The sequence below is a fragment of the Apteryx mantelli genome, chromosome 10, assembly GCF_036417845.1.
Source record: "Apteryx mantelli isolate bAptMan1 chromosome 10, bAptMan1.hap1, whole genome shotgun sequence".
Taxonomy (NCBI): Eukaryota; Metazoa; Chordata; class Aves; order Apterygiformes; family Apterygidae; genus Apteryx; species Apteryx mantelli.
The window spans coordinates 18,917,014-18,941,366 of NC_089987.1; the positions used below are offsets into that span (position 1 = coordinate 18,917,014).

Consider the following 24,353-nt stretch of genomic DNA (forward strand, 5'->3'; position numbering starts at 1 on the left):
GAATCATATGCCAACTATAAAGGGTAGAGAAGACACTAGCTCTACACTAGTTCCATGAAAATTGTATAAACCTCAGGCTATCCGTTGGAAAAGCAGGCAGAAAAAGAAAGGCTGAAATAAGGTATTTCCTTCCCCTCAGAAAACACCCCAAAACTCCCCCAAAACAAGAGGTCTCAACAAACCTATCTGAGGTTTCCTACCTAACAGGAAAACCTATCAAAAAAAAAAGTTTTTTTGTTTCTACCTCCCCCCACCACACCAGGGATAGAAGCAGAGATCAAAATTTCTAGGTTAAAATACCTAAACAATATGAGAAATGACTAAGCAGGCAGTAGGTTAGGACAAACTGAAATCTACATTTCCTGAAATTTCCTTTTCCAATTTTCCAGTCAACTTAACCAAATAATAGTAAGGTCTATGACATCTTCATGCACTTAAGGACAGTTGAAATCTTGCACTGCATTGTGTAATCAAACTACAGTTAACACCTGTCTCAAGTTCATAAATTAAGCATCCATATGTCATAACTTCATATTATTATAGCTTAAGGCATTTTATGTATTTTAGTATCACTTGGGGCTAATTTTGCAAACGCTTGCTCTGATCAAATAAAGTGTTTAAATACTTAATCTCGTATTTGAAGTCAATAGATCTACTCAGAATCTCAGCATTAAGCACATGCTGAAATGGAGCCATAATCATAAAAAGAATTACTCACAAAGTGGGCCCACTAAGTTCTGCAAGATTATTCACACAAATAAAAGTTACATTTGAAGAATCAGCCCTAAAACATTTTGTTTCCTTCCTGCCTGTGCTTCGGTTTTGTAAATTCTGTGTTATCACAGTATATCACGGGACTGAGATAAAGAAGATTGCAAGGTTTCAAAGATTCACTGAGTTGTTGTTCTACGGCATGGGAAAAGCACAAATTGAATCACATGTTCTGAAGATTAGAACAAAATTGTATTAGTTTAAATGTACATAGCTCTAAGTAAAATTTGTGTATACTAAAAATACTAAAAATTTGGAATCCAAAAATTTGAAAGACAACTAACCATCTTCAAGGGCCTATAAAGGTTACATATACCTTTGCACAATACATCCAATTGGATGGATGTTTTATATTTTGAAAGGGCCTGTCACACGGTCTTCTTGTCTGTAAGAATTTTTAATGTAGATGGAAAGAGAAAAAGAAATACAGAATAAAGAAGTAAATATTAACCCAACAGTTGAAGAATTAATGTAACTGGAAGCATACGATCCTCATTCAGCAATACATACCTGTATTGGGACAATTTTTACACTTAATAACTAGTCATTACCTAAGGATACTGTTCAATGTGCACTTAAAAGGCAGTTTTGAACTCACCAACAATAGGAACTAAGCTTTTCTGTGAAATGTACCTTAGTCTGGACTGCAACATGGGAGAAGTTCACTTCCTGAGAAAGTGAGGGTTATTTCAGAAATATACCTCTTTCTGCTTTGATCTTGTCAAGGATTTCATTTTTGTCCGCTAAATCAGACTTGAGAGCAGCCTCTAGTTTAGCAATCTGCAGTTTCAGTTGCTGTTCCTTTAATTTCCATTGCTGTTCATGGGTCACACTGAAGACACTGCAATAAAATATGCGGCATGTGAAAAACTTTTAGAAATCAAGTTCAACAGAAAATAATAAAGAAAAAAGCTTTTAGTGGCACAAAGACCACTGTCATCATGTCTTAGGAATTAAGTAAACATATGCTGGTCTGCTGCTGTTGAAACCAAGGCGCCTTTCTCAGGCTGCGGTTAAAAAACATGAAAGAGTCTGTGGGATGAGCAAAGGAACTGGCCTTAATTTAGAGCTCCAAAGTCAGCAAAGTTGGCAGCATGTAACATTTGTGGGACTAGAAAAGGAATTCAGATGTGTATTCCAGAGTAATCCACAACTCCAAACCTCAGCAACTGACAACTGACAAAACCATTCTTTCCGCATACAAAACCTCTTAATGTAGAGAACTGCGATTACCCACCTGATTTCTTTTAAATCTGTGAAACATGTAGAGCCTAAAGTCAGTCGCCTGTTCAAAGAAATGTTGACCACAAAGTGACAACAGTTCTCATACTGTAAAACAACAACTCTGATATTGATTAAGAAGTACATATAAAGTAATCTTTCTCTTACTTAAAGAAATAAAAGAAGGAAGGTGGGCAAAGAAATTAGAATACTATTTTTTCCTGTAACACATTATTTAGTTGTAAACTACAGATCTGTGTGCAGTAAGTATGGACTCAAAATCAGAACCAGTGAAAACACAATAAAATGTGCAACTCTGATTGAAGCAAAAGCAAGTATATTAAATAATTTACAGTATAATTCCCAGTAGGTAAAAAGACAAAACAATGCAATGTGGTTTTGTATAATTTATAAGGTGAGTATTATGGTCTTCATATTATTATTTAATAGCTGCATTCTTATTCACTGGAAAAATGCCCTTCATCTTAACCTTAACCAATCAAAAAATTGTTTATTCACCTAAGTGAAAATGTAAAAATCCATATTCTGTGAAAAATCTGAAATCTATATTTTAAATATTTTAATGTATGAGCCAGTTCCTCACCTATTCACTCTGGTGAAGCTCACCAGCAAAAAAAAGTTACTTAAAAAAAAAAATATATATATATATTTATTTATTTATAGAGTTTTATATAACAAAAACTACAACCAAAAAACCCTAAAACAGAGAGAAATAGGGTAGAAGGGACAACCCACATAGCTTGGCTGACTGAAAAGGAATTGCCTCTGTTTTGATAGCTATGACTATGACTATATAAAATGGTTGTGAGTACACATAAGTGAATTTATTTCCAATAATTTTGGAGAAGAATTTTTCTGAAGATTAAAGGAAAAAAATATTGTAACATGAATTCTAGACTCCAAAATATTTGGCAAGAGTTTATATTCTTGCTTTGTGATCTTCAGAAAAATCACTTTTATTTCTCTGTACCTTTTTCTTTTCTCATCCTACATCTATCTTACCTATTTATATCATACAGTTTTCTGGGCAAATACCATCTGATAGTGCGAAAGAATGTCTTTTATAGCACTCATGGACTAACTAAAGCTTCTAAGTTGTAGAATAATATACATTTCACTCTGCTATAATTTGAAGATAATGCAGTGAACCTACAATCCTTTCTATAATATTGCATAGGTACAAAGACAGCGTGTTCCATAATTGCTTAGCACTCTTCAAAGTTTGATTGACTACCATAAAGAAAGCAAAAATATTAACAAGAGAAGACACAAATGCCCTTAGTTTTCAGACTTTTGGAAAAAGTCTGCAAGCTTTAATAAGCATGCTATCTAGTTGTATGTGTTCACTATCTTTAGATACAATTACTTCACAAAAAGATGTAGCTACATATTATTTCAGTTTCTCAAAAGACTATGCTGCAGAAAAATCATTTGCAGCTATTATGAACCTAATTCAGAATCTGGATGTGTTTAAATGAAGAACGAAGACAGGATTTATCCAAACCTATATAATGCTAAAGTTAAGTTGCTTATGTCAGTTTGAATTGAGTCCACTTCTACCTCTTCCCTCCCTCAAATTTTAAGATTACTTTTCACTTGAATTCATGTGGAATTTCTTCTACATTTACTGTATTTCACTGGAGTTGGAGCCATCTGGATAACTACAAATGGTCAACCACATCTGGCAGTGTTTCCTTTGGAGGGAGTCTGAGCATTGCTAGATTTGCATTACAAGGTCATATGAAAACAATTCCTGCAAACCTTTTATCCAAACGAATTGTTTTCTCGGATACTGACTAAATAATAAGAGTCAACTGACAAATTCATACTTGTTCTTTGTAAATTCTTCAGATCAAATTCTGCAGTCTTGGCTTTGGCAAAATCCCAATCAACTTCAAAGGGATTTTCCAAGAGAATGACATTAGCAAGGAAGGAGGTTTAAGCCTTCCCCCCTGCCCCTGCCCCCCATTAAAAAAAATTACAGAAAAATCTATTAATTTCTGGCACCTGTGGACACTGGCCTATCCACTGCTAGCAATGAGTGTGCTGTAGCAAACTTGCATCAATCAAATGATTGACAGAACTAGTAAAATTCCAAAAGATACAGTGAAAATGTTTCATTTCTCTTTCTAATTTCTTAGTACTTGTATGCTAACATGGAATCATGGAACATGAATCAATATTTACATGGGGTAGGAGAAGAGACAGTTCATGCTAGGGAAAAACCGTATTGTAGATTACTGGGTTATGAGAGAACCATATTTAAATTTATCTAGTTAAACATCTTTTCAGCTGTCCCACTCCAACTTACAAAGCAAGAAATGAAAATTTCAAACCAAGATTGCAAGTTGATATATTAGCACAAGCTATTTTTTTGCATAATGATGGAGGAGACAAACTGATAATCAGAAATATTTATATGAACAAACTGAAGGAATCCACAACAAACTTAAGCAAGAGACAACTGTCTTCTCCTGTACAAAACTCTAAATATTGTGATTATACAGTTGTTACATACCATATTTTAAAAGTTTTTAAAACTGTTTGTACTCATAGGTTTTTACTTATTATAATTTTAATTTTCACAGTAGAAGGTACAGAAATGACAGCACATATTGTAAGAATACTATAAACAACACTCAATATCACTTGCATTGTATTTACTCATCAGTTTTTTTTGACAGATATTACACTGTCAAACTGAATGAAGTTAAAGAGGAGAAAACATTCTGATAAGAGAAAAGACTTTATGCATTTCTCCTGCTTTCTCAGACAATCAGCTTTAGGAAATTTACTTTCTAACCCTCTTCAATGTAAGAGGTCGCATGGTTCCACAATGTAGGAAAAGTTCATTTCAAGGTCTTTTTTCCTTTAATATGCTTGTGCCAGCTTTGACTGTAATTACTTCTTTTTTGTAGTAGAGATATTTCCTGAATCATATCTGGCAATACATTATGATTTTGATTGCTGATACCATTTATACAACTTATTATCTATATGAACCTTTGTAAAAGCTTGTATGAACCTATGTAAAAGCTTTAAGCAGAACCAGCACAGATGAAATGGTAGCTTTTACAAAAACAAATGAACTAACAACCCGCTCCCTCCAAATAAGTAAACACAGTAGAAGCTGTCTGATGTTAGACTTCATACAAATCCACTGAGAAGTGCTGGAAGAATTTATACAAAAAGATCAACCCCCCCCCCCTTCCTCCCTCCCGAATTCAGAAAATAAATTTAATCTAAACTGTACATCTACCTACATTTCTTCTTCTTTCAACAATAACCTGCTAAAAATATATATTAGAAAGTCTGATAAGAACTTGTTGGTTTGATGTTCAAAATTAAGTGAATTCTACTTAATTCTTAATTAGAAATTTTTAAAGAAAAAACGTACAATTTGAAGAGTGTTAGAACAACCAGCCTGGAGACTGCCATGTTTCAACAGAAGAGGTGAAATACAGGCTGGACACCATAAAATTTTCCATATATAGTTACTGTTATGAGGAATTGTATTAAGAACATATTTGCACAAGTGCACAAACACCCATGTGCATATGCCCATGCATGCATGCACACACTATACGAAGAGCTTTTAAACAGGATCGGAAATCAAGTTTTAAATATATGAAAAAAACATAATTTACCTGCTATATAGCTTATCGTAGTTTTCTTTTAAGAGTTCCTTCTCCTTTTCTAGATCATTTATTCTATCCTGTAACTAAAATGAAGAAGAAAGTTCCAAGCAATAAACAGCACAAAAGAAAATTATAGTGATTAGTTAATACTTTGCAGGCATTTTCAGGAGGGCTTTCAGTTTTTCTTCTCATACAGCTGTCTTTAGAAGCTTCAATATAATACTTTTTTCACCAATGGATTTACGTTTGGCCAAGACAGGCTGTTTCATGTTGCTTATATGAAGTTGAGATTAACTTTTCTGAGTTGAAGAACAGTATCTAACCATATTCTGCTTTATGCCAAAAAATATGTCTACAACACTAAAAATATTTAATTCAGTTCTGGTACACAAATAGTATTAGCTAGTTAATGGCTGCTGTACAGTAAATCTTGTTTTTATTGATCAGACAGAAGCAGCAAGCCAAGTCCCCACTTTCAAAATACTCACTAAAGCAAGATATGGTTTTAAAGTTACAAAAGATGCTAAAACATAGAAGATATTCCCTATGTGCATTACAATCGTTTAAAGGTTAGGAGGTAATACCTAAGATGTAATCTCAGTAAACTTGGTTCAGGTAAAATACATCCAAATCAGGTAAACCTAGTGACAAAACTGAACTTGAGTTGCTACAAAATGCAAGAAAAAACAAGTAATTTTGTAGACTCTTACTCCTCATATACTGAATAGAATGCTTCAATTTTGGCCCTATATCTGGGTCACTGTTAGTGATGACACTTGTGTCTGTGATCCACTAGACAAAGAAATAGAACTGACTGATTTAACTGCTTGGTGGAAGTAATACTAATCAGTACTGGTTAAAGTGATAGTAAAGAAATAGCAAAATTAAGTATTCTGATTGTTTCCCATTAGTTCTTTGAAGCTCTTACACTACTTGTTCAGTATCAGGATTGAAGTGAAATCCTATGCTTTTCCTCGAATACTGTCTAAACACTGGTGCAGTGGTATGTGGCATGGAGGCCAGGTATGGTTTATGATTGTATTTAATGCAAGCAGAAGCCACAGCATTTTCTTTTTAACTGGTAACAGTCCATATTATAATGTCAGCCTTCTAAATGTGTTTGAAAGGTCTGTTCACATCTCAGCAATGAAAAGGTATCCCATCCTTAAATGATGTATTCCCTTATATATGTATATTACTTAAAGCAGATTGTGCCTAAGAGAGCTAGAAACTCACCTCCTCTGTCCTTCGCTTCGAAATAATCACCGATTGCAATTCTTTTTCAAGATGGAGGCACTTTAAACGTTCCTCTTTAAGCTGTAGATTCAGCTCATCACCTTTTGTCATTAAAGCATCGTGGCTGGTCTTCAGGTTCCTTTGGTTCTACCAAAAGGAAGGAAGTTAAAAAAGGGATGGAGGGGCAGGGGGGGAGAAATATCACACTTAGTAGACTGTTACAAAACTCTGCATATTCAACCAGTGGTCCTTTTTGGCAGCATTTAATATATATTCTCAAAATGGTCAACAGGAGACACTCTTGAGCTAAGAAGCTGAAGGATAAACTTTCATTACACAAGGCCAGGAGAAGGTGGAATTCTCTATCCTCTCATGAACATTAAACCCTCAGTTCAGTCATGAGGAGAAGGACCAAGAAATACATCTGTTAAACAATTAAAAGATTTTGCTGTGGTTACAGTGGTTAGACATACTGACCAAAAACACTGCAGTAGCAAGAAAAAAATGAATGTTGACCACAGTTATGTTAATCACAGAACTTGCTACAGCTCTGTTAACCCATAGATGTAACTATCTAATTGTTTCATATTCCTTATGCACTTGGTTATATTTCCCTGCCAGCAGTAACTTAATAAGGGACTTATGTTTCTTTTACATTTTAATCTACTTCAGTGGATTATATTAAGCATTATATTACACATTTAACCAATTTTAATATTGAGTGGAAGATGCTGATAGAACCTGTATTTCCAGAATATTAGTTATTTTTATACTCTCTATATCTTATAATGCTTTAATAATGCTTAAATTCATTAAGAATTTAAATGTAAATCACATTCAAAGAAGTATGACTTGGAAAAAACAGCCTGACAGCCATTCTCCTGTTTAATAAAATTATTATATGAAAACTTACACATCAAATACATGGGTGAGTATAGAAAATATTTAATTATCATAGAAAAAAAGTTAGCTTCATGTTTTCCAGAATCCTTTGCCATTCCTAGAAAGTAGCATAATGGAGAAGCTGAATGTGAATCCTGTGCAAACTGTTTAGGCTCACATGCAGTATGAATATCCTAAAAACCAAAGAGATTACAAGAAAAAAAATCCAACAGCCTCTCACATCTCATTTCTTCATAAGAAAAATCTTATGGAGAATACATAACATAGCATACAGTCTTAACCCAGAGAGATAATGAAGTATATTACTCATCACTTTCTAGCAGTCTTTCCTCAGTGCTCCTCTTGCTCTGCAGTGTGTCTGTGAACTAAATTTCAGTAACTTCTTCAAAGAAATGACAGCTTAAAAATCAGTCTTTTATACTCTTCTTTACATCTCTCCAAATTTCTTTCTCTCTTCCTCAGAACTACAAACCTTGTGGAGTCTAACCCTTCCCAAGACTGCCCAAGTGAACTCAACTTTTCTTCCGAAACTCTCAACCTCAAATTTTTCTAAAGTTCTTTTCCCTTTTAATAACTTGCATCACTTTGACCTATTAAATATATATAAAGAAAAAAAACAACTTTGGCAAAGCTGCCCTTCATGGACCATTTCACCCTTTTTTTCTTTCCTTAATTTCTAACATAGTTGAAAACAAAAACTACAATCAAGGTCTTGATTTCACTTTCAAACCGATCCCAAATCTCCCCCAGTCAGGCTGTGATCTTTTTATTCTACAGAAACATCCTCTTGGAACCTCTAATAATGTCTTCCTGAAAGATCTCCTCACTTCAACTTCATTCCAATCCTTCAGTGTCTCTGCTTCTCTCTTCATCATGTTAAATTAACTTTCCTTAACTTTAAGGGGACCAAGACTTCACCCTCCCTGTTTTTTCCAAGATACCTTCTTTTCCTGGATATTTTTCTATGTTCGACTGTTCTGTTAGCATTTTTTTCCATCATGGCCAAATTGCTTTCTATCCTGTTCTCTCTAGAAATATTCCAAGATTCAAGGCTTGGCAACAGCTGGGTTGACGATTTTAATTTAAGGTTTCTAGTCTGGGATTTTGCTCCTTTGGGAAAAAAAATAGTTGTCAAGTAGAAATAATTCCCTTAAGAGAATGGATGTATACCATCTAGAAGAACTGCACAAATGCAATACTCTCAATTATATTTCTCAATTACATTTCTGAAATCAACAGTTGTAGTGATTGTTCAATATCAGAATTAACTCTATAGTATTTAAAATTGTAGTTGTATAAGTTTAGCATATTTCATATTACAGTTCAGGAAGTCTTGAACTTCCATTCTGTAATTAAGATGAGTAAATATATTATTCACATCAAAAACATAATCAGAATAGTTTTTAACATCTTTTGTTCTTCCAGACAGACTGAACAACTCCTTAATTCAACTGGCTACATAATAATTCTTTAATAACAAAGTCATCCTGTAAATGTTTGGTAACAAGCTCAACTTAAACAGCATTAGATGGAGCAGGATTACAGGCTCTTATCATCCTGTGGTTTCACAACTGTTGGGCTGGCTCAAGTTCAAAGGGAAAATAGGCAGGTAGCATATGCCTTTCAACTGACAGAAGCTGAAAGTAAATGATAATTAATGAACTCAATATTCATTAAAACCTTCAAGATAAACATACAGAAATAATAAATACTGCTCTTTTTATAAGTACTTTACTTGCTATTTAAACTAGAAACTTCTGATTTTACAGTTAGATACATTTTGTAGATAAGGGTTTCAAACATTTAACTGGAAATGGGAACACTATTGTATCCATTATCTTGTAAAGAATATGAAAAGACAGAAAACACACTCATCCTTTTGAAAAATCCAGCTCTGACTGTGAATATTAGAATCAATGTCTTAAAATACTAGTTTGAATCCTAGGCATGTGTTTCTATTCAGCTGCTGCCAAGAGAGAGGCATAAGAACTTGACGTTTGCTGTAAATTACCCAAAAGTCGCATATGATTTAGAATGGAACAGTTTACATATCATTTTCTATTTAACAACATAGAAAGCCATGTGAAATCTGTCTCCCCTAGAATTTACATTCTATGTAGTTCACTCCATGCATGAAATCAAATTAAAGCTACTAACAGAAGAGCTGCTTTGGCACAGAAGATATAGGTATTAGACTGGGAAAAAAGCAGAGCAAAGCAAAAGGTAGCAGGAGAAAGACACAGCAAAAAAGGAACAGAACAAAAATCTTATGGCAAAAGGCTTGTTTAGAGTGCTAAAGCAGCAAGAAGGCAGCTGCAGCCATAAGAGTGTTCTGAGAAAAAAATACAAAGTAAAGAGGCCATAGAATCAACTGTGGGGCAGGAGGTTGAAAACAGGAGGCTAAGGTACAATAAAGAGAAAGGTGGAATTTGGCAGCCTCCGATTCAAGAGGGCTAACGAAGGATGACAAATAGTTCTGAGTTCTTCTCGGGCAGCAGTGAGTACAAGTACAGAATCCATGTGGTACTTTTAAATAAACAGATAAATAACTAAATAAGAGACCTTAATTTTTGTTGTGATATTCCTGCCTCAAGATTTTGGCATTGCATCAAGCACTAAAGTTTTGCTTCTGTGGATTTTATAACATTTACAAAATCCTACCATGGAAATATAACCACACTGCCTGTTATTTAGTCTTATTTATTAAACTCTGTATTATATACTGATAATACTGCATTTTCTATTAAAAATTTACTGGGCTTAAAATTTTAAAATGTCACTTTCATTTCTATAATTTTCCTGTTTTGAATCCTATTTTTTCCTTGAATTTCAAGTATTTCAAGAATTGAGAATGCATGTATAAAACAGAAAAATTAAACAAGGAAACATTGCTAAATCAAAATGAAAGAAGTTTTCTTTCTAGAGAAAAAAAAATTTGCTTACAGTGAATTAAATGATAATTCTCTCAGATATGAATAACAATCACATCTTGCAAATAGCAAGGACATCTACTGCTACCACCTCATAAGACTGGAGGCTACACAGCTCAATTACACATAGGATTCTTACTTATGAAACTCTCCTCTTTCTAAGTTATCTTCATCCTGCCTCTCTGAACGCATACACTGTTCTCCAAGTATATATGGGAAGAGGCAGAAAAGTGCCGTATCACTAAAACCCATATGAAATCTACCATGCAGCTGCGTATTCCAGCGATATTTTCGTAATTTGCTCTTTTGATAAAGAAAATCCACTACCTGGAGTAATCTTCTAAAATAACTTCTGTAAAATTATGAACACAAGTCCTAACGTCAGAACTTTAAGCAGCCAAGTCTCCTCCCTTTATCAAAGACCGGTTCTGGTCCCCCTTGTTTAGTAAATCAGTATGTTCAAATCAAAGCCCTCTTTATAAAGGGTCAGGCATCTCTTTAGATAGCCAGAAAACTGAGGTCTTTCTACAACAAAAAAAATCTGCCTGACACAGCCTTGCAGAAAAATGCAATCTTTAAGACCTGCTAGACCTCTCTGGAAAAAAAAGTAATTTTAAGACAAAAAAACCCTAGACATTTGAGATAGTTTAGGTGCAGTGTATTATATAGTTTATTTTCACACATTCAACATTGTTTTAAATGCAGAAACTATGTGTATTTGTTTTCCATTTACGCATGCTCATGTGGTGAGAGTAGCAGAACATACTGACCAAATTGTAAATACCTCTTGAAGCTGGAGAAATTTTCCTTCCATTGCTGAAAGAGCATTGCTTTTCTCAACCAGCTGTTTATGGACCTTGATCATTTCCACATTGTCCCGGATGTTTAACCTTCAAAATTGTATTAAAAAGAAATGCATGGTGAGATTTAAGATACAAAATGAATTCTCTTACTAGTTTTGTCTTGAAAAGTTGAAATGGCTCACAAATCAGCTTTCTACAATAAATTTGGGAGGAGATCTAGTGTGGAATAGCCAACTTAATTTCTTCTTCTATAATTCACATTGTAGAATTTAAGTAATTCAACATTCTACTGCATGATGACATGGGAGGGTCAATCAATATATAGACATCTTTGTTTATGGCATCAAAGTACATATTACAGGAAGAGAGAACCGTCCTATACTTCAAAAGATGATATTTTTTCCCAATCACTTCCCCCTCATCTCTCCAAAGTATTTGGTGCCAACGGATTACCACTTTATGGAGTTTCATCTCACAGTTTAAATCTATCAAACGTTTCTAAAAGTGACTCAGCAACTTACACTGATAACATCTTAAGATAGGTATTCAAACAAGCAGGTGTGTCTTTAACTATACAAACATCACTTAATATGTATGTAGAAGTTTTATATGGTTACAATTCTGTTATAAGATTAAATTGAAACTGCATTGTATAATAGAAAAGATCTTTAAAATTATTTGCGATTTAAACAAATATTTCAGATGTTTTTTTCCTACTTCAAATAGTGAAAGTAGACCCCATTACTTTTTGTACCCTCTAGAAGTTCAGGAAGAGAAAACAATGCTGATTTGTATTTATTAATATAAAACATAATGAAGTCAGAATAATATCTTTAGTGATTGAAGGAGGTCACCTCTCTTCCAATACTTACCTATTTTAGACATATATTGGAAAAACTGTCACAATGCCCTGCTGGAGCAAGAAAATGGACTACAAAGCTTACACATCTGTAAACCAGCTGAGAACGTGAAATACTTTTCTTTTATTCTTTAAAATATCAAAGCCCACTGTGTTTTGGCATTGCCCAGTTAATTGTCCTTAGACAGAAGATAAACATACTCACAAACCTGGGATCTTCCCTAAGAAACAGCCCTAACACAATGTTAAAACAATCATGTGTCTAAAACATGTTATCTACATAAATTAAAGCTGTGGTGAGCAAAGACAGCAACAGTGTCTCATGCTAGCTATTTAAAAGCTAATGTAGTGGCACATTTTTATTAATCTTGTTCCACACATCAAACAAAAGGCTCGGATGCCTTCAAAGGCTTTGTCTTTCTCTTTTTTTTTTTCCTTCTTTTTTAAGCAGGAGGCTTTTTTTCTTCTTTTTAAGTAGAAAAAGGAGCAGATGATAGTGAAATTTATGATGTACAGATGTAAACCCCATGGCTCCTGACTATCAACGTTAACTATTTTTCAACAGTGAATGAAACACTATTTGATTTAAGTAGGTTTTTGGTATTGATATTATCAAGTCAATCATTCAAATTCAGAAGTGAAAAAATACTATTTATGGGGATTCAGTTCAATTCTGACAATTATAGCACTATTTATCTCACAGAGATTCTGCATGCCGGAAGCATGTGCTATTCATTTATTAGTGCGTTATATTGATCACAATTTCAGCAATATAGGCCAGAGCAACCAAATTGCTTTCTACAATACTTTACAGTATTTTCAGGAGTTATTTTGTTTTGTTTTGTTTTTTTAAATAAAATGTGTCTAATAAATGGCTGATGCACCCAGGCACATGATAAAGAGCATGCCATTGAACAACACATGGCGGAAGCATTTCAAATTTCATGGGCAAAGCAAAGTTATTTGAGGAAGATCCCTTTGGCTTTCCATAAAGGTGGTCACAAAACAGTGGAATAAGTTATGGCCATGAGGAAACTGATTATCTACACAACTTCTCCCTCCCACATAGCTGATATATTCTCCTCCCGGAACATCTTCCCAGGTATTCTGATGTATCTTAAAAAGAGGGGTTATATACAGATTTCATATAAAGTGAATGCCATCCTTCTCTTATTCAGATAATATTTTGCTCAAAGAAGAACAAAATAACCTGTAAGACTATCACTGCGCTAAGATAGCTCACTCTATATTATTGCTTCTACTGCCAACAAAGCCAAAAATTTGGCCTCAAAACCCCAAGACGTGGAGGTAGATCTGGAGCAAAAGTTAGAAAAAGAACAGACCCCAGAGTTCCTTTTTGAGACAGTGCCATGAACTGATGGGCATACTGATTTAGCTCTAGCAGGCCTTCTGCCACAAGTGTAGAAATAAGGAACATAAAACCTATCCTTCCAGTCTAAACCTCATTTTAAAGCTGGATTAAAGTCTGAAATTGGAAATGGAGTTAGGAGAAAGTGACTCCTTAAAGAGCTAAGAATTATATTTGGGGTTAATGTCTGAAGTACACCAAAGAGACAATCTCTTTTCCAGACATGTATCATTTGGATTAAAAGAATATAATGGGGTCCCAGTAATGGGCTGGGGACCAGCTGTGCGGGAATGGGGGGCTGACAGCAACCTACACCAGAAGGAAATGATTAAAGAAAGGATCATGACCTGCACTGTACAAATTTATGCCAGTAATTCTCAGATGGCTAAGCTAATAAAATTGAGGCCTAATTAAACCACATCCCTTGCATCTTGTCTTTATTTCCATATGAGCAGGACAAGAATAAAATACTGAGACTGCAGTCAACAGATATTTCTTAGAGTCCTGACTGCCATACCCACTGGACCAGTAGCTCTCCCCTATTCACATTCAGTGAATGGAAAAAAACCAGAACTTTCAGAACTTTCCCCTATTCACATTCAGAACAGGAAAAAAAACCCAGCCAAAAAAAATCACCACTGTACTTTTCAGGATCACTTACCATCTACCCAGCAAATAAACAGCAATAGTTTTCTAACACTGTTGCACCAATGCCCCAGATATCCATATAGATGACCCTCAAGGAGAGAAGTAAAGGACGAAGCACCAATACGCAGTATACTTCTCATTTTACAATGCTTTGGGAATAGCAAGATTATAAGTTGACATATGTTATGCTCTTTCCTTTATCTCTTATTCTTAAAGAAAGACCAAAAAATAAAAAACCACCCCAGAAAAAAGCTTTGTATGTTGTAGCTCACAGTGTATTTGCAACATGCAAAACTTACTACCACTGGATCAGCTATTGTACTGTAGAGCTAGTGCATCAATAGCTGTAAAAACCAATTCAAGTTACAAACATTATTTAAATACTGATATAAAATTGTATATTCATTTGCCTGGCTAAAGAGCTATCTACCAATGACAAAAATCCATGATCTTCAGGAATACGTGTTAAATACGAAGAATCAAATATGAAAATGCAAACATAAGTCTTTGTTCATAGTAGACCTCATTTAACAAAGTCACATACATATTGTAGTCTCACAGAACCTTTTAGACCATGCGTTATGATGAACATATTGCACCTTTTAATCTAGGAATGCAATGCTATGATGCAAACCTAGAAGTCAGGAATACTTCAGATATGATACTCCTATCCAAAAAATCCACACATTTAATACGTCTAATTCCAAAGTCATGTTGCAATAAAAAATGCCAAAAGAATGCAAGAGTGACCAGCAAATAAACATTTTTAGTAAAAACTGTGCACCTGCAGCTACCAAATATCTGTTTCACAAATGCATTTTGCGGTGGTTCCAAAATGCTTTTGGAAAGTACCTAGAGCAATTAAATGATTTGAAGCTAGTTGCTTGTAAAATGTGATTGTCCGGACTTAAGTGTTTTAACCTGAGTACTTGAGCATCATCTTCAAATTGAAAACAATCAAACTAAATTAAGTTAAATTTTGTACTTAAGAAATGCAGTTAGTCTAACAACCTACAAACCAAGTTTCTCCATTACCTAATTTGAAAGTCAGAATCATATGTTTCTGGAGCCATCCCCAAACAACCTCGCATGAAATATTGAGAAAAACACTGACTGGCGGTGTTACAACAATCATCTCAAGGTGTACACTAGAGATGAACTGAATCCTGTTCTGTAACTCTTGTGCTGTTATACAGGAATTGTAATCAAGAACGTTGAATGAGCAAAGCTAGCTTTAAAATATTACCGGATTTCTTGTAGTTACAGGACTCAGGATAACTAGTATCTCCCTCCCTTGTAGCCAATGGATCAGCCACTATTAATTGTGGCTGCTTCACTCCTTGGAAATGCTTTGGGTTATTTGAATCACAAAGAATTTTTTAATCTTGCAGTAGAATAAAGAATGCTTTCCTAAAGGTTCAAAATAACCTCTCAGCACCAGGCTGAGATCAAATGGCAATACAAGGTGAAGAACTGACGGAAGCACATTTATTATGTCCTTTAGAACTTTACAATTCCTAAATAATTTCAACAGATTAACTATTTTGGGGGAGCAAGGTAACTAGATGATAGCCAAGTGTGTTCTAACTAAACACAAGAAAACACTGGCAATTGTACTAACATTCAAACACATAGACTTCAAAAAGAAAATGAGATCATTTTCACCAAGTAACCCAAATTTCCGATTTTTCTCATAGCAATACTCCAGTATTATTTTTCTCTGCTGATGCAAAGAAGAGAAAAATAGGAATCGCTTGGAGCCATAAATCAACTTGCCTAGTGAAACAGCTAATACATACTGTTCTTGATAATAGTTGTACAATTTTCAGGAAAGAAAACTAATGAAAATTTCTTAAGGAAAATATGCAGAGATACTCTATGCCTATGGTTGAACATGGAGAGAATCGAAAGAACTGAATCCCTCTAGTTCTGGCTTTGGTTTATTTAGCATAGAAAAATGTATCTTGGAAAACATGGGTATTAACAGCATTCTGTACACTATTTTAGTGGAGAAATTATGAAATGCACATGATTCTGGCTATGCACTAGTGGACATTCTCCATCTTATTCCCCAGTGTCCTTACCCAGACACAGTAACTCTTAAATACTTTACATATCTTTTATCAGGTTTCAAACAAGAAACAGACTACAGGAGAAATACTTCCAGAATTTCAGATGTGAATTCACAAACAGTAAGCTAAGTATCATGGATTGCATACAAGTCATTTGATAAACAGAAATAGCTAAGGATCTGCATTACTTTTGCAGACTGACTTTATTTAAGGATTTTTAGCTGAATTTTGAACTGTATCTTTACTATAAAACTCTTAGAAATTTCACAGAAATAGGATAGTTGGCATCCAATTTAGGAGTTTTATTCAGTTTCTGGCTACCGTACTTACAGAACTGGTCTATTTATAGAAAATGAAACACAAAAGGTCTTCGAGATTTGTATCAAAGTATTTTCAAATAATGAAGAAATCTTTACTTCGAAATACTATCTGAATATCCTGTATGTACAGAGTGAGAAATTATTTATGATAATAACTTTTTAAATCTTTTTAAACCATATGTTTAAGACATTCCAAACAGGAGAGGCTTAAGACTTAGCGAATAATTTAACAGCAACATTATGCCACATTATTTATATAGCATCATAGATGTGCATGAGAATGTTCACACACCTAATAAGGGGTCCCCTCCCTAGAAGGATAGTTAAAGAATTGACCACATATTCTCATTTAACTAAAACTTTCATTGAAATCAAATGTATTTTCAAATGAGTAATAAATGCAAGACTGGGCCCTATTAGATCCTTAATATAATGAAAAGTAACAGTTGAAAATGTCTGAGGAAGAAGAATAAAAAAGGATAAAAAGAGAAATCTGTGCTGCAAGTGTGATTATCTCATAACTCGTAAAGTGAAAACAATAAATCTGTTTCAAGAGCCACATGGCTAAGAGAAAACCAATAGGAAGACTTCAAGCAAATCAAGATCTTTATAATAGCCCAGTATTATTGAATTGGAAATCTGGTACATTATCAGGAAAGTTGTTGGAGAGAAATTTCTTGAGAATTTCTTAGTTCTAAAAAGTGAAGAGGTGAAGCTTAAACAAAACAAAGTAACAAGCTAAGCAGAGTTACTATTTTTAAATATTACAGATGACAAAAAACAGGTCTTAAAATTTGATTTATATTTTCTATAAGAATTCTGCATTTAAACACAAAAGGCAAGCTATAGGAAAATAGTTTGTATATGGGTCAACAATTTAAAAAAAAGGCAAAGCATTCAGTGACAATGATAACAAAACTATGGAAACATTAAAAGTAAAGCTCTAAGGTGTTAGGAAGGTTGGCGGAAAGATTAAAAACTAGTTAAAAATTGAATGAGCTAAGCAGAAGGGAAATCAGAGCCAAGAAAAGAAGCAAGAACACAAAAAGAAAGAAATCTAAGAACAGAATAATAAAATAGAAAGAAGAGAAGCATTGAGGTCAAAAGTGATAAAAAGATCACAGAATCACAGAATCGCTGAGGTTGGAAGGGACCTCTGGAGATCATCTAGTCCAACCCCCCTGCTCAAGCAGGGTCACCTAGAGCACATTGCACAGGATTGCATCCAGGCGTGTTTTGAATATCTCCAGAGAAGGAGACTCCACAACCTCTCTGGGCAACCTGTTCCAGTGCTCTGTCACCCTCACAGGGAAGAAGTATTTCCTCATGTTCAGATGGAATTGTCTGTGTTTCAGTTTGTGCCCGTTGCCTCGCGTCCTGTCACTGGGCACCACTGAAAAGAGTCTGGTCCCATCCTCTCGACACCGTCCCTTCAGATACTTGTACACATTAATAAGATCCCCTCTCAGCCTTCTCTTCTCCAGGCTAAACAGGCCAAGCTCTCTCAGCCTTTCCTCATGTGAGAGATGCTCCAGTCCCCTAATCATCTTTGTAGCACTTCGCCGGACTTGCTCCAGTAGTGCCACATCCCTCTTGTACTGGGGAGCCCAGAACTGGACGCAGTACTCCAGATGTGGCCTCACCAGGGCTGAGTAGAGGGGGAGAAGATGGAAAATATAAGTAAAGTTATCTACTTTTGCCTATATTTTTGCATAAGTGAAAGACGAAAGAAAAAGAGAAGCGATTAAACTAATAGAGGCTTTACTGTGAAACATACATTCTACAAGAACGTGTGTTTTACTGCACAGCTACGCCATACTCCTCCAAAAATTTACAGCTATCCTTATGGGGCCATTATTTTTCTATTATTTGTATACTCCATATTATCAAAGTGTATTAATGAACATTTAACTATCCACTATAGCGGATATATCCACTATATCCACTATCCACTACCTGTATCTAAAATTTTCTGAAATTTATACTGAAGAACTGATAAGCCATCAAAATTTAATAAGCTGAACTTCAGCTGAATCTGAATCAGCTGGTACTGAATTCTCTTAAATGACAAAATTTGAATTCTTATTTATTTGCACAAAATCATCATATTGTATTATCTTACCGATCTCCTTTCTTCATTAGAGTTTTCCATGGCCATTTGGTAAAATGTTTTATGACTTAGTTTCACAGAAAAAAATTAATATAGCACACGTTGCTTAGAGGAATAAGTAACTACCAAGGCTAAACAAAAACATTACAATAAAGCTCTTCAAATGAAGACTTCCATTTTTCACAGTACCTTTGGCTTGTTGTTTCTTGCTCTTTCAACTGTAAGAGAGATTCTTCAATTTCCTTTTCTTTCCTCCTTAGCTGATTCCCAAGCACCTCTCTGGAATGTTCTAATTCCTCAATGTGTTCCCTTTGTGACTCAATCACAGTCTCCCTGCAAGTACAAGCATCTTATGTTCCAAAAACTGATAAGTAGTTAATAAAAGAAAAAAATTAAATAGTCAAGAGAGCAAAAATTTAAAAAGTGTTCAGCAAAAAGTTGTATTTCTTAATTAAATCCATCATAACAGAGGTTTAAGAGTTAAACTTTCTATGAAAATAGAGGGCTCCACATGAAGAAATGTAAATACTCCAATAAATGAATAAATAAATCTCAGATTCAAACACATCAAACAACAGAAGCCACAACATAATACTCTTTACATAACAGTTTGTGTGGACTGAATAATGTTTTAGCTTGTTTAGCAGAGACTAGTTGTAAACATCGACATTACTTACGGTTTCTTGCAGTCTATACTAAAGGCACCCGACTCCTAATCCACTGGTACCAAGTATTTTCAGGAAAAGAAATCCCCCTTACTAGCTATCAAAAGAATGCTAGATCTTCAATGGATATAGTAGCAATAGTAATTTTGAAGCTTTTATTCTGGGTTAGGTAATTTTAGACAGAACAATTCAGATGATCTGCCTTTAACAGTGGAATTTATCCAGAAAATGCGATTAAAAACAAGGCAGAAAATAGGATAAAGGTCACAGTCAAATATTTTTAGCAGGCTGCAACCTTGAGATTTTGATTCTCTGGGCAAGTTATTCTCAGATCCCTTTTCCAGTAACATTTCTTGTAATAAAAAAGGATTTGATGAATAAGCCATAGTTCTTCATTATATCATATACCTATCACAGACTTAACAGCATCTTGAGGTTTTTGACCATGTGTTTGCTCTTGTACATGGGTGCTCCATCTTGAGGTGAAAGCAACTATGGTTATTTTTTCCATTTTTGCTAGAACTGGAATCTCTGAAAAAAATGCTATTTAAATGTTTTCTGTATTATAATACAATTTTTGATCGGTCTTACCACAATAAGAGAAAAGTTATTGTGAACACCAAGATTTATTGCGGTCTTAATAGATAGCTCTTGCTTTCCAAGTCTTCAAAAGTCATAGGTATAGGAGAAAGAGCCCATTGTAGGCTCATCAGTGTAAGCCACTACAGAATTTTTTTATTAACTATGTACAAGTATAATACAAGTTATTAAAAAAAAAAAAAAAAGAATCGCTACTGTTCGAAATGGGTTAGACTCAGAGGAGATGCTAACAACAGCACAAGTTAAACGTTGGTAAATTCCTTCATATCAATGAAAATTACTTTCACAGGGTGTTAGGAATAGGAATGTTAGAATAATGAAGGAGATAAACAATCAAAAACCTTCTTTGGTAATGAAGTTTCACCTGCTGCCCAGTCTAACAAAAAGCTACTAGCTTCCAATGATTCATGGGAAAACTGTATTGAAAATATTTAATTATTCAAATTTATTTAAATAAAATGAAATATTTTAATTTATATAAAATATTTATTTAAAATTATTTCCTACGACCCTACAAAAAATATTTGTGCTTACAATACTTCAAGCAGAAAATACATAACTGCACTTCAATTCAAACATTTTTATATTTAGCCTACCCATTTGTCAAAGATTTAGCATATCAGATATTGTAATAAGTCTGAATTAGGTAAGATTTACTAAAAGAAAAACACACCTTGAAAGTAGCTTTCAGAAAATCAGACTTCTGAAAGTAATCGGTTCTGATATACTTTGGAAAAGAAAAGTATTTTAATCAAACCTTACTATCTTGCAGTTAGGTTTTATTTACCTTTTCTCCAGGCTCTATATAAAACCTCTCTGCTCTTGTGCAGTCTCTACACTAAAGATGTTATCAAGAGTTTTCTGAGCTTTAACTTCAGTTGTAAAGTGCAATTGGACTACAAACCAGCCTAACACATTCAAGATGGTCACCACTTACAAGGGTTATCATAGGCGTTTAATCAGTTTTATTGGTAATAATTTTGTAGGTGCCATTCTTTCTGCTTTTGTCAGTTTTGTTCAGTAGGCTAGGCAGCATCAGATCCTAGCAATTATCACTTTTGCTCAAAAGGGGGGGGGGGAAAAAAGGCTCTTGCCATTAAAGATCAATTTTAGCTTTCACTCAAATTCTTGTGTACCTACATTTTTCATTCTAAATTCCTGATCCTATGTTTTCCTTGTTATAAAACGCTCGTGCATTGTTACTGGTATCAGAGTAGTTGGTGCCAGATCCAACAACTTCACTTTCTCTTCCAAAGCGTCATTTCTGAAAAATGTGTTTCTTCTTAAAGAAAACCACAAGTTTTAACAATTGTAATGACAGAAATTAAGAAATATGAAAATCATACAAATTTCTTATTTCAGCCCTTGCATCCTCGAGAAGACTCTGCCCATATCTTGGGAGCACAAGGTGAGGTGATCTCGCTTCTAAATCCTGAAATCTCATTCCTAAAACCAAGGAAAAGAGAAACAAATTTTTGCGATGCTGAATGTAAAGAAAAAATATTGTAACAGAAGAACAATAATCCCTATACAGTACAAATGTCTGACTCCTATACAGATTCCATAAAATGTATTTTTACATCAAATACACATGGAAAGAGATGTTCTTAATATCTATCACATAGCTCATGTAAAATTTAAACTACAGGCAATACAGTGTGCACTGTTAAAGAGAGACATTAAAAATAGTTCCTGAAATGTTTTTCTTTAGAATTTTTTATTTTGAAAAATAAAGAGCAGAGATAGTATCTTCAATAAAGAAAAGATTTAACAGTAAAATGTAACTAAACAGGAATATGAACTTGTAACTACTTGTTCTCTGATTGCACTTCCTTCAAAGTCACAGTGAGAGAGCCATTTACCTAGACAAGCAACTACAGAAGCATTTTAAGCAACACTGCAAATAATTTGCTAATGTTCTTCAGAGACATACTAAGTCCCTGGTGAAGAACAGTCAGAAATTTCTTCAGTGAAGAACTGTTTGTTGAACACTCATTAAAGCAGTGATTTCACCAAATCTATTCCTACTTCTCTTTTTTCAGCAAGAAGAAATTAATGAAATGTTGAGGTGGAACCAAATTAAAAGAAAATAATCAGATAAACCAGTGAGAATTTAATGAATATGCATACTTGATCACACCTCTTGGACTGACTGGCTGGCTACAGAATTTGTAAACCTGCCAAATGTAGAACTGATAAAGTACATTATTTATTGTTTTTATTGTCTTGCCTCTTCAAACCCAAGAGAAAACTAAGCTCTCCTGAATTTTGCAGGCACTCACATTATCTTTGGAGAACTGCTCTGAATATTTTTTGATCTTCAGTAAAAATATTTAGAGATTCACTCTCATGGTTCCACAGAACAATCCTAGAATCTTTCAGTCTCTAAAGACAGGGGACACTTTGGATCCCGGCCTGCTGGTGGGTTTATCATTAATCAAAAGGGCACGTTGAGGAAACATGCAAGATGCATGCTAATGAATACTATAGTAAATATTCTCTGACCTTCTGGAGGACAACATATAGTTTCCAAGTTCTGAGTGTTTGTTGCTAGATTTTTCCAAGCATAGTCCTAATTTTAGAAAAGTAGGTTCAAGAAACTGCATATTCATGTCAGGTATTAGCACTCAAACAAATTATCAGAATCCCTTCTAGTTTGGCCAAGATCTTAGAACTGCGATCAGCAAACTAGAACTTCTGTGAAATCTCTGAAAGTTTATCTGAGCTGGACTTCCTGTGGACATCTTCCTTCCTAGTTCCCATATTCTCCCCAGTTTCCATGGCCATTGGCTTGGTCAGCATGGGCCCAACCATTGTTAAAAAAAACAAACAAAAAAATCAATTTTGAGAACAAAACTGCCTCATTTATGACATAAGAAAAGGTTAAAATACAGATACTTAACATTTGAAACTTTACACTATATTCAAATCAAAGGAGCGAAGTGGTAAAGCTTATCGCTTTTCATTGACTGTCTAAAATCACTGGAATTATTTATTTTTTGGCTAGATGAATAATCAAAGTAACTAAAATAAAGACTGGTGAGAGAGGAAGATAGAGAAAAAAACCACAATATAACTGGCCATTTGCCTGATCCAAAACTCGTAGAAGTTAATGAGACACTTCTGCTGACTCAAAGTTTTGAATCGGGGCCAACATTTAATGCTTTTTGCTTTAACACATTATCTGTACAGTGTATAAGTTAACCAAGTACACCTACTTCTACAAATGTTCTTCTTATGAAAACAGAAAGGTTTTAAAGTGTAATTTCCAAAAATAGTTATCACAAATAAAGGACTGAGAGTGAGGATGCTTTAAGTTGTAAGCCTTGACTGTAAAAAGCACCATTAAAGATGGCTGCATTGTGGTATTTGCTTTCCGAAGTCCACATATGTAATAGATTTTTTAAAGGTCTGCAGTGCTGTGCACACATATATCAAGAGACTAGAACAAACCTTGAAATTAAAAAAGGAAAAACATGTGCAAACAAACTACAGATGTAAAACTTTGTTATAACATGTTAAGGCTAAACTTTTTCATATATTTCTTCTTTTATAAGCTTTTAAAAGTTACAGAAGTTTTAATTTATACTAGGAAAGTCCCACAATTTTAACTATTAGAACATGTGTTTGATAACTATTTTATTTTCAAATCTGTATTTTTCTTTTATGTCTATCACTGTGGATTCTTAAAATAGGGACTTCTAATGCAAACAAGTTATCATGACTGCTATAAATAGAGAAATACAAGAAAAAGGGGAAACTGATCATTTTGCCTAACGGTACTATTACCCAGAAAAGAATGTGAACAAAAAAGAGTAGCAATAATTAGTGGTATCTGTATAAAACATAATTTTTAATAAACGTGAATTATACCTTTCTTTGCGTGCTCCTGCATGCCAGCAACATCACTCACTTTTCTGAGACCAGTGTTAATACGAGATTGAACATAGCTGTATGGACTAGGCCTATGGCCTTGAATCTGCAGCTGCTGTTTGGTTGAAATGAGTTTATTGTGGAGGCCCTCATTTTGTTTCTCAAGCTCACGAACTTTCTCTTGCAAATGCTCAATCATTTCTTCCAGTTCCACAGCCTGACCCAGCCGCTTGGGGCCGCCACCAACCTGCTCAGATCTTTTTTTGTCATTAACAAGCCGTATTAACTTGGTGGCCATTCTGGGGAAAATAATA

The 24,353-nt window shown here is 34.4% G+C and overlaps 1 protein-coding gene across 1 annotated transcript in view; it reads right to left on the reverse strand.

Annotated features, from left to right (window-relative positions):
- RPGRIP1L (RPGRIP1 like) overlaps window positions 1-24,353 on the reverse strand; it is an 86,406-nt gene that overhangs the window by 51,393 nt on the left and 10,660 nt on the right. The window contains exons 4-10 of the mRNA XM_013941062.1: window positions 24,040-24,338; window positions 21,513-21,612; window positions 19,091-19,234; window positions 11,505-11,610; window positions 6,888-7,034; window positions 5,661-5,734; window positions 1,473-1,612 (exon numbers count right to left, since the gene is read on the reverse strand). Coding sequence (XP_013796516.1) covers window positions 1,473-1,612; window positions 5,661-5,734; window positions 6,888-7,034; window positions 11,505-11,610; window positions 19,091-19,234; window positions 21,513-21,612; window positions 24,040-24,338 — 1,010 coding nt within the window. The remainder of the gene's footprint in view (window positions 1-1,472; window positions 1,613-5,660; window positions 5,735-6,887; window positions 7,035-11,504; window positions 11,611-19,090; window positions 19,235-21,512; window positions 21,613-24,039; window positions 24,339-24,353) is intronic.